The sequence below is a fragment of the Pieris brassicae genome, chromosome 4 (genome assembly GCF_905147105.1).
Source record: "Pieris brassicae chromosome 4, ilPieBrab1.1, whole genome shotgun sequence".
Taxonomy (NCBI): Eukaryota; Metazoa; Arthropoda; class Insecta; order Lepidoptera; family Pieridae; genus Pieris; species Pieris brassicae.
The window spans coordinates 16,695,373-16,706,030 of record NC_059668.1 but is presented as its reverse complement, the minus strand read 5'-3'; the positions used below and the strand labels follow the sequence as shown (position 1 = coordinate 16,706,030).

General features: G+C 33.5%; 1 protein-coding gene across 1 annotated transcript; it reads right to left on the bottom strand.

Moving 5' to 3' along the window:
* Positions 1-2,657: 2,657 nt before the first annotated feature.
* On the bottom strand, positions 2,658-7,350 carry LOC123708601 (sodium/potassium-transporting ATPase subunit beta-2-like). The gene is made up of 7 exons (XM_045659390.1): positions 7,273-7,350; positions 6,017-6,067; positions 5,593-5,712; positions 5,146-5,324; positions 4,717-4,803; positions 4,046-4,274; positions 2,658-3,529 (listed from the first exon to the last, which is right to left on the bottom strand). The coding sequence occupies exons 1-7, from the start codon at positions 7,334-7,336 to the stop codon at positions 3,426-3,428; spliced, it is 834 nt and encodes a 277-aa protein (XP_045515346.1). The 5' UTR covers positions 7,337-7,350; the 3' UTR covers positions 2,658-3,425.
* Positions 7,351-10,658: the final 3,308 nt, after the last annotated feature.

Below are 10,658 nucleotides of genomic sequence, written 5' to 3'. Positions count from 1 at the left end.
GACGTTTTTTATATTTTAAAGTTGAAACAATAGTCTATATATTATATTATTATTTCGTTGAGAGAGTAATATTTTGCATAGCTAGAAATTTTTAATTTTTAAGAAAAGTTTAATTTAAAAAGTTTTCCAGAGGGATTGCCTCATGGCATGAGTCCAAAAATTTTAAATAATTACATAATTTATGCTTTAACTGTCTTTTTTTGAACTGTCGATTCTTGGCGGGAATCTAAAACAGAAAAAGTTCAATCTTTAAAAATTGTATTTAAATTAAGCTAATTATTATTTCTTTGTATATATCAATAGACAAGTAAGTATGTATATATAAATATAGTGTATAAATAATTAAAATGGAAGGAAAAGAGAATGGTCCACTAAAAATAAAAGAAGTGACCGAAGCGGATCGATATTTCAGGTGTACGTGGTAAGATTGACTCTTATACCATATCGCAAGTACGCACAATGGACCTAGTGAGTTTAAGTGCGGAAGCTGAGTCAGAAGTATAATCCAGTGTTATTGAATAATATTATTTATTTTGATAGTAATTTAAAATAATATATTGAATATGGTTACCAAGTCAGCAAATTGTTGAAATCAGAATACATAAACACACTCCACCAATCACGCGATCGACACGTCACTCTCCCGCCGCCGCCGCCCCCCCTCCCAGTGATACTTAAAAACCGCTTCTGCGCCGACAAGGATATTTGTGCCGTGGAAGACGCCGGTCACCTATCTAGGGGTCACCATAGACCGGAGTCTGACCATGACGCACCACATCTCCAGGGCTGTAGGGAGAGCCAAGTGGGCGGCGCACACGCTTCGCCCACTCTTCACAGGCAACCTACCTCTCCGCACCAAGCTCGCTCTACACAAGTTGTATGTGCGCCCTCACCTCACGTACGCGGCACCGGCGTGATTCTCCTACGCCAAGGAGACCAACCGCCGAAGACTGCGCACCGTTCAAAACACCGTCTTACGGCGCGCAGTAAAGGCACCACGCTACGTAAGGAACGCCACCATAGCGCGAGACTTGCGGATGGAGTCGATCGACGAGTTCGTCGCACGGCTCGTGATGAGGATGTTTGATCGAGCGGACGCCTCTTAACATCCTCACCTCCAAAACATCGCGCCGTGGCACTCCAGGCCGCCCGACCAATACAAGTACCCGCGTGAGCTCTTCTCCACGGGTCCCGACGACACCAGGGCAGCAACCGCGGCTTCGACAGCTGGTCGCCTCGCTGGGCCTCCCCCGGGGCCACCGGGGGTCTCACCCGGCGGAGCTTGACCGCGAGCTGCCCGATACCACCACTCATCACGACACCAGGGCCAAGTCGAGACTAATCCTTGGCCCCCTCATCACCACCGGATTTGACACCCCGGACTTGACCCCATCGGCTGCGCGCAGCGGGTAGAGACCGAGTATCCCCGCGCGCCGCAGCCCTCATCAAGGGCTATATGCCCACCCCCGTACCGCCCTGTATCAGCAGGGCGCGAACACAAACACCAACTGAAGGGGGCTTACGCCCCGAACAGGAAAAAACACCCCCCTCGCGAGGGAGGGTGTAGCGTTATCTACAATTTTTACAAGGATATTTGTTTAAAAATGTTTGCCGGTATCTGCACTTACTTACTTATCGATACCCTACAACAAAGAATATGTTGTTGTGCAAGTTTAATATAAATAATTTCGGTGGCGGCGCCCTCATTGTCTTAGCGCAACGCACCGCACACTTCGCAGTTCGCACTCATAGGTGGCGCCGAGCCTGCCAATAACACGGAACTTAATATTTTCACTGAAAAAATATACAAGAAAAATGGGGAAATAAAAGCCCAATTTACTTAAATCATATATTTTCTTTTTTTATCGGCATTTTAAAGGTAAAGCAACAAGACGTATAAGTGCAAAATATAAAATTACTTTGATAAAACAGCTCAATACGATTATAATAAGATTAGTACACAATAAGACTTGGCTAAAATCAGACGACTATATCATTTTAAAAAAAGTTCACTACCTGAGAGAGAAAGAGATTGCAATAGATCATTACAAGGCTTATGACTAATACTACTAATGCACGTGAAGATTTAATGTTCTTTTTGTACGATATATTATGTATGTATATACGTAATAGCACGAATATAAAACTAAAAAATATATAACAAATATTTAAAGTTTTATCTTTTAACTAGAAAAGAAAGTGTGTTATAGATACTTATTTTAAACTTAAGCCGTAATAAGTTAAATTTATAATACGTAATTGCACAAATATTATTTACAAACTATGTACAATTATTAAAATAATTCACTTACATACGAAAATTTTTGAGACACAACAATATTTTATTAATTAACTAAATTAAATATTACTTAACAAAATATCATATCAATAACATTTTTTTAAAATAAAATAAGGTTTTATAATAATAACAATATAAGTTCCAAGCAGTTCTGTAGGTAGCTCTTGATTGATGTAATTATATATACGTATATTAGTAAAACTTAGTTAAGAAGCCAGCAGATTTATCTATAATACAAATTAATTGAATCGTTGAAAAATATAAATCAAAAGTACTGTAGAATTTGATACATATAAATACTATAGTTTCTATTTACAAAGAAAACAAATAGACTATATTCAGCACTTATTACAAAATATTACATATTTTAACGCATATGAACATAATACAATTTATAGCTAATTATTAAGTACCTAGTTATCATAAATACCATTCGTAAAACAGCACAACTCAACATATTATTTTTATAAACCTCGTTGTTCGTTGGACGTTGTTCTGTTATCTATCGATTGTCTAATGTCTATAGGCAACTAAACGCCAACCGTCACCCTGCTTTCGTGCATTTGTAAATCATGAATATATCAAACTCACCAGTTAGTAATAAGTTACAGTTTAGTTCAGGCGGCATATTGATCTAAAACAACATATTTTTAAGAAATTTTAAGAAATTCTACAAAGCCTAACATCGTGTTCCAGTACTTTGACAAAATATTGAATGCAATAAATAAATTGTACGAATCTAGACATCTTTCATATATGTACTCAAACTTTAAGGCCTTATTCTGTAACATTAGCACAACACAATAAAGTTAACGAAAGTTAATAAAAAAAGCAAGTTAATAATAAAGAAAAATTTCACAAAAACAGTTTAAAATTATCGTAAATTTATTGTTTTGTTTCTCTTAATTATACAAATATAGTAATCACTAGTATTGGGTTTTCTTATTACTGGGTCTTTGTACAGAGATCAACTATCGTAATACATATTAACTTCATAGATTAAATAGTTTTTCTGGAAAAACAGATATAACAGATTACACCTCTTATAAGTTATATTATAAAGCATTTCCGTTCAGGATAAAATAATTTTTAGCAATTCCTTTACAGACAATTATTGTAAAGTAGATTATTGAATGTACAGTTCAAAGCGGGCGTGGCCTACTCGACTGGAACTGCGGTAGATGATGTCGCGTGTCCAAATTCGACATTCAACGTTGATTACTACTCCACCTAATAAAGACATTAAATTTATTTTATATGTAGATTATGTTGCGACGTTGTAGAAATTAAGTAAATATCAAGCGCCTGCAATTTTTTTATCTGCTAATGTGTTCGCATAAGTTAAAACACGTTTTGTTTTTATAAAGTTATACGTATTTATTCACCGATCTTTTTTATATGATGTTAAATAACAAAGAAATATTTGCCCTCCCTAAAGCAATAGTTAACATAAATAAAAACAATTCTCCTGATTTGATTTTTCTTTATTTCACAACAAATAAAATCGGTAATAAAGCCCAAAGTACTCATTCTCTTTGATAATTTTTTTTCCTTTAACAGCATTGTGTGGCTATTTTCCTATAATGTCGATATTTTCCTTAAGAAACTGGAAGGTTTCTTTCTCCATAGAAAGTGGTAAAAAAATTATAAATTTAAATTATAAAGTTTTGTTTGAATACTAGAGGCTGGCACTCTTTAGCACCATATTATATGAAATTTCTCATAGTTTTAACTTTCGGAACTTACGTCTGGGATTCTCAAAGAAAACAGCAACGAGGGGTCCATGGATCTGATCGGGGAGGTTCCGGGCTGAATACGGGATCCTATCAGCAGTAGTTAGCCTGTTTGTTGGAAACCCTGGTGGCAGATTTGCTGGAATGTACTGGATAGGACCTACATTCTCCTCATCAGACTGGAACTCGCCATTGCATGAGACCCAAACGTAATCGCCGTAGTGGTGAGCTGGGCGTTGTTGCTAAAAATATATGTTAACTAACTATTCTATCTATACTATTAACCTTTCTATACCTTCATTATAAATATTCAGCTTAAGAGTGTTTCGCGCACCTTACGAAATAATAATAATAATCAAGTGGCGCTACAACTCTATCCCATATTGTCTCTATCTTTGCCTCAGATTGCATGAGTTGATTCGATTATTTTTATTTTATAGATAAGTGGCCTTCTGTGTCTGACACATTTAAAAAAAAATTACACGGAAAATTTTACCGATGGAATTTTCATTCGTGCAATCACAGCCGTGATTCGAATGCACGACCGGATGAGGGAAGGAATGCATAAAATTAGGACAGCAAAATGACCAATAGAAAACTAGAAAATTACCTTTTTGTGGTAATCAAATTGGTTCGTATAGTACAGAGTGCAAAGTACCTACATGATTACTAATTGTTATTTACCATGAATTGTTTAATGTTGTTTGGCATTTCTGGAGGAATCTCCATTGGCTTCGACACATTGTACGGCTCCGGTACCCAGTAATGAATCTGTAATAAATAAGACAAAAATCACTTTTGTCTTTTGTACGATAATTCTGCATTTAGGTATAAGAACGTGTTTTCTTAAGTCATAGTGCATGATTTAATATCCATTTCGTTGTATGTTAAAAAGCATTTTTTTTGTAAAATATTAAGCACAAAAACCATACGTTAGAGGGAATTTGTACAATATAATAAGATATAATTAAATACATTAAAAAATTTCATTCATGCATAAATATTTTATTTATGGATGAATGAAAATTGATAAAAAAGAAATATGTTTTAAATCAATTTCGTTTAATCAAGTACTTTTAACGTAATCTATATATTAAACTATTTATATATTACGTGATTAAGTCTTAAGAAGACACAAGGCTTTCCAGCTGCGTATCCATAAAAGTTGTCAGCATTGCAAGGCGCCCACATATTAAGTGCTCGCTCGCAACTTGGTACCGGCAAACGCTGGTCGTGACGGTGTATGGAGCATGGCGCTCGGGGAGGCTCCTCGGGAACTGTTGTCTCGTAGTCTGTGAGGTTTAGGTTAGAGACACTACAGTGCTTGTAATTAGATTTCTATACCTTTCGAAGCGATATACAATTGTCTCAGAAGTCGAGCATTCAGAGCCTGTTATAATTCAATATTAATTGCTAAGTTAATACAATAATTAATAAAAGCAATTCTAACTTACATGGCAACATTATAGGTTAATAATGCTTTTGTATAATCACGCCTTTCACTAACCTATTGAACAATTTACAAATCAGTCTTAAGAAAAGTTCATAAAAAACTTATACCACGTAGGAATTCGTTAATCCGTTTGTACCAGACATGCCAACTGCCTGGGTCTCCAGCCCGAAAGTGTATCAGAGGCTCATAATGATTGTACTCCTCTGACCGTGGCCATACTTCTAGTTCTAAAAAAAAAAGGTTTCTCTTTAAATGTAAACCTTAATAGTTACCTTACAAGTTATTGCTTTGATTTACTTGGTACACACAAAAATAGTGTCAATTATTTATATTTTTTTAAACTTATTGATTTTGTGAGAGAATGTACCAATTATAGCGGAAAAGTGACAGGGTTACTGAAACATATTCATACATATACAGTCATATTTGAGTTTCTACTGCGGTCAGTATCGTATGTTTTAACATAAAGAATTGTTTTATTAAAACTGAAAGACTATATTATGTTTAAATTCTTTCAATACAGTTACTCACCCACATATCGATACGGAAGGAAAATAGCTAGCAGCACTCCCAGGATAATACCTGTCGATTAATTTAATTATTGGTTATTAACCCTAATACGTTCCAGACTTATTTATGTTCGTTGTTGTTCATAAATCCAGCAATGTAACAATCATTAGTTGTCTTGGATTTATTTAGTTTTCACAAGTTTAGTAAATATGCTCATAATATAACAATTTGTGAAACTGCATAAACAACACGGAATTGAAATATTAATCAAATTATATCATTTAAAATGATAATAAATTATGAAATTTTATTGCAGACATCAATACTCATTGCTTAAAATGTATCGTGGTATCGTTCTAGTTCAAATCTAGGGATGCAAACTGTATAAAAAGGATAAGATGTGTACCACAGACAACACAATTGAAAAGAAATTACTAATGTAATAAAATTGCTTTCTATATTATTTAGTGTATATGTTTATGGTCTCTTTCATAAACGTGTTATGGATCTCTATTAGTTAACTATTGTTTTGTCACGTAGGTTTTTGCAGTGTCTAGAATGATAAGCACAAAACTTATATCGACTATTTTTTAATGCCATACAGGATTGGTACTGATATTAAAGATAATTTAAATATCTTAACAAAAAATTACCGATGGATTAATATAAATCTATACTACCGAAGTAGTACAAAATTTTTACGTAACTTTCTTCTGCGTATTTTCAATGAAAGAAGCCATGTTAAAACTGTAATGGGTTTACACATGAGTAGACATTCTAATTAGACTATATTTACTTAGAAACTTTATCTTTTTCCCTCCTGCAATACACTTGATGGGATGACCATGTCAAGAGAAAATTGAAGATTAGCGGAAGAATCACACACATCCACGAAAGGTTATTAAAATGCTGAAGTTTTTTATAGTAATTTGTGGCTTAACAGAGAAATTTAACACTTATTTGAATAAATAGCATATACTATACGTTCAAAATCTTAAATAATTACGAAGGTAACACGACTCTGAAAGCATACAAGCTGCTCTTCCAGACTTACCTATTGTGCTTGTTAATATAAACTGTTTAGATGGATGAAAAATGTATTAAAATAAGCTGCTTTATTATCTTGTTACTTTCTTGTTTCCATAAAAATACTTACAGTAAATACGTAATGGAAACGCGGCAGGTTTGAAGTTATCCTATAACTTTACTACTGAAACATTCTTAATTTTTATTACAATAATAAATTATCTAAATTTGTTCATCAGTTTTGTACTCACCAAGGACAAGAACAACGGATACCACTGCCACTATTATTTTGATAGTACGCTTGTCCATCCCCATCTTGCGAGTGTACTGAGTAACTGTCAGGGATAAACTGCTCTCTGGAGCAGGGTGGGTGAATACACTAGGTCAGCGAGAGTGTACGGTGTACATTGACGGCTTATATATATGTCCCTTATTTCAAAATATATGTACAGGAGATTGTAGCCACTTTATAAAATCTTATTCTTAGCGAGTATCTTCAACAATGGAAGAAGATGAAGATGATTAAAGGTAACGTATAAAGTATTTAAAAGTTATAATTGGTCTTTTGGCAAGGATAGAGACCTCTCATAAGGGTTGGAGGAGGCTGCACTACACGCATTTGTTTGCATTGTTTGCAATTATTATTATTATATGTCTTTTCATTGGTATGTTTGCTAATATGTTAATTACGGGTTTCGAGTTCCCTTAGTGAGTTCCATTTTATTGAAAATTAATTTATTTTAACATGAATTTAAATAGTTCTTCGTTTACACCGAAAAGTGTGAAACAAAATAATTTTATGTTTATACATAAGCTTTCAAATTGTATAATTCAGTTTTAAGACAAATAGTCCTTGTATCATACTTAATTATTTAAACTATCATAAAGTACAGAACCGTCAATGTAACACGGGGAGAACCTTTAGGACCGTGATACGACAGACTCGCGGCGCCAACAGCGACGACTCGGCGCCAGCGCCAAAGCCGTCTTTGTTGTCAAATAGCAATTTTGCATTTTATAGGTCAATAAGTTAGCATCGTCAATCTCAGGTCTTTAATTAAGTTTTTGTAAAACTCGTAGCTTGACCTAACCGATTTACCTGTATTTAAGATTAAAGTAAACTTATTGTTTGAGTTGATAAATTAGTATTATATAAGTATTTTCTCACTGACAGTAAATGTTTATCTTCGTACATTGTAGAATGCCCAAATTCCGGCTAAACTATTTCTGCCTGACTTGTTACATAAAAATCACTTAAAACCATAGCAAGCATCTATATTAATGTTTTTTTTAATAAACGCCTTAGAAGTATTAGTATAATAAATGATTCATATAGACCGGAAGATAATGTAAAATAATTTAAGCAAATGAAGAGCTTGGTTTTAAAGTCATATATGTAGATGTATCCTTTTAAGAACGTACAGTTCTTTTTGTTGTTAAAGTAGGTTCTTTTGTTTTCCTTGTGCTACCTACTTATATAGGATCCATGGTATAGGATATAGGGCAGTAGGATCGTCAGTGTGGCGCCGAGGGCGAGAACACCCCAAATATTTTTCTTAGGGTTAGATTGTACTGAATATGTTAAAATAATAATTTAACTTCATAACCGCCTTCAACGTGGTACACACTCATTTTATTATAAATCTCTTGAGTTTGACCATATATAAATAGTTTGCATACTTGAATTTAAATAATTGACGAAAATACATTATTATTAATATTTCAGCTTAGAAATGCCACGCTAGTGCGTTACAGGTATCTACAATACACATGTTTTAATCAACGAAGTTTAGTAGAATATGGATGTTGCTGGAGTGCTTTATGGATGTTGCCTTTTAATTTATCAAATTTTTTAGCATAAATGAAAACCATAGATACACAATACAAGTAATACGGAGTACATAAACAGTTCTAACATAGTATTAGAGGGAGGATGGTAATGGTATGGGGAGTATCCCCGACAGCGCGGCGCCGAATGGCTTTGCCAAGTGTTACTGAACTCGAAAACATTATTTACGTCATTGAGTCTTATTGCATTATTATAATCGTAGGGTAACACTTTTTAGTCTTATATGCACATACATGCTCAGTATAAAATTTTGAGTCCATAAAATCAAATTATATTTTACATAAGAATAAGATGTTAATAATTATTGTTCAAATTCCTTTTCAAAAGTATTAATTTAAATATATATATTTAAGGGTAAACTAAGTACATTATTCATAACGATTAAATATAATAATAGTAGAAGACAGTATTATATATTAATGCAACATATATTCTATGAAAATAACGCATAAAAAGTTACGCTTGTAATTCTACAAAGTTCGAGTCTACAATTTGTATTTCGTAGACACAGATTAGTGTGTCGTAGAGGCTAGTGACAAGTTAAGAAACATTCAACTCAACTAGACATTTTCACGGTTGACGGGTGTTTGTGGGACTATAATATTACTGACAGATTTAAATATTAAGATATATTTAAATCTATTGTTTCGAATGAGACACAGTATATACATAAAGTATTATATATGGTTATGTATTTGGACATCTATTACTATTAATAACTCTCGTTACTAATATTATTCTAATTATCGTGCCGTTGACAGGTATTTATCGCGCGTTTGACGAAAACTAATTATTACCTATAAAATTCACGTCGTCACTTGCATATTATTAATAAATCTCTGACGCAAGTTATTTATAAATCTATTGATACTACATCGGCGGGGTCGTCGTGGGGCTGTCTCTAAGTCAAGGGCAGTTCTTGGTCCGCTACATATTGAGAGTTTTAAGTCTAAAAACGACCTCTTCGTGTCGTAAGTGCATTCCAGAGTGTAGTCGTAGAATTGTGTTAAACACATTTTAAACATACATTCATATTAACTAATAAGTAACTTCAGTAATACGAGGTGTCCAAGTAAACGGTCTATTATTTCATTAAAAAGTCTATAAATGGCGACCGTAACATAGGGACGATATTGTAACACGTAATTTCAAAGCTATATTCATTATAATAATAATTCAGTGACACTACAAGTAAACTTTGGCTTGGCTATCTGAATGTTTTTCTCTCGAGTAATTATCAATTACTACGTAAGATTTAACGGTAAGAAAATAGAGTTCTAAATATGTATATTATGGGATTTAATTAGGTATAATATATTGTCTTTTGTTAACATAGCTTTTACACATTAAGTAAACACTTTTTAACCGGATTGAAGCTATTATTATAAACTTATGACCACGCACGCTGTAAAGCACGCGAAACGTCGGAAAAATTTAAATTTATGTAAATAATTATAAGTTTATAATAATGATACATAGCTTCAATACGGTTAAAAAGTGTTTTCTTAATAGGTATAATATATATACACACCGGTATTATTTGGCTTTATACACGGTGGCAAAAGTGGTTGAAATCATAGAAGTACTTGAGATGGCAATGTTTTGCTTACCATTTTCATACCTTTCGTTTTATTATCACGAATATTGCACTCCCACTATTTTACCCTAATATCAAAACCCTAAACCAATTTGATAATTTTCCTATTTCATATATTATATTTAAAAATAAAGAGGCAGGGAGGTGTGGCAGGTAATAATGTTTTAATTGAAATAAATAAAACGCACAAA

Bases quoted from the DNA above. Each gene is read 5' to 3' on its own strand.
- LOC123708601 (XM_045659390.1), bottom strand. From the start codon at position 7,336: ATGGGGATGGACAAGCGTACTATCAAAATAATAGTGGCAGTGGTATCC. The intron at 5,713-6,016 runs GTGAGTAACTGT...TTTTTTTTTTAG, and splicing joins CCTTCCGTATCGATATGTGG to AACTAGAAGTATGGCCACGG. The intron at 3,530-4,045 runs GTAAGTTCCGAA...TGTCTTTATTAG, and splicing joins TTTCTTTGAGAATCCCAGAC to GTGGAGTAGTAATCAACGTT.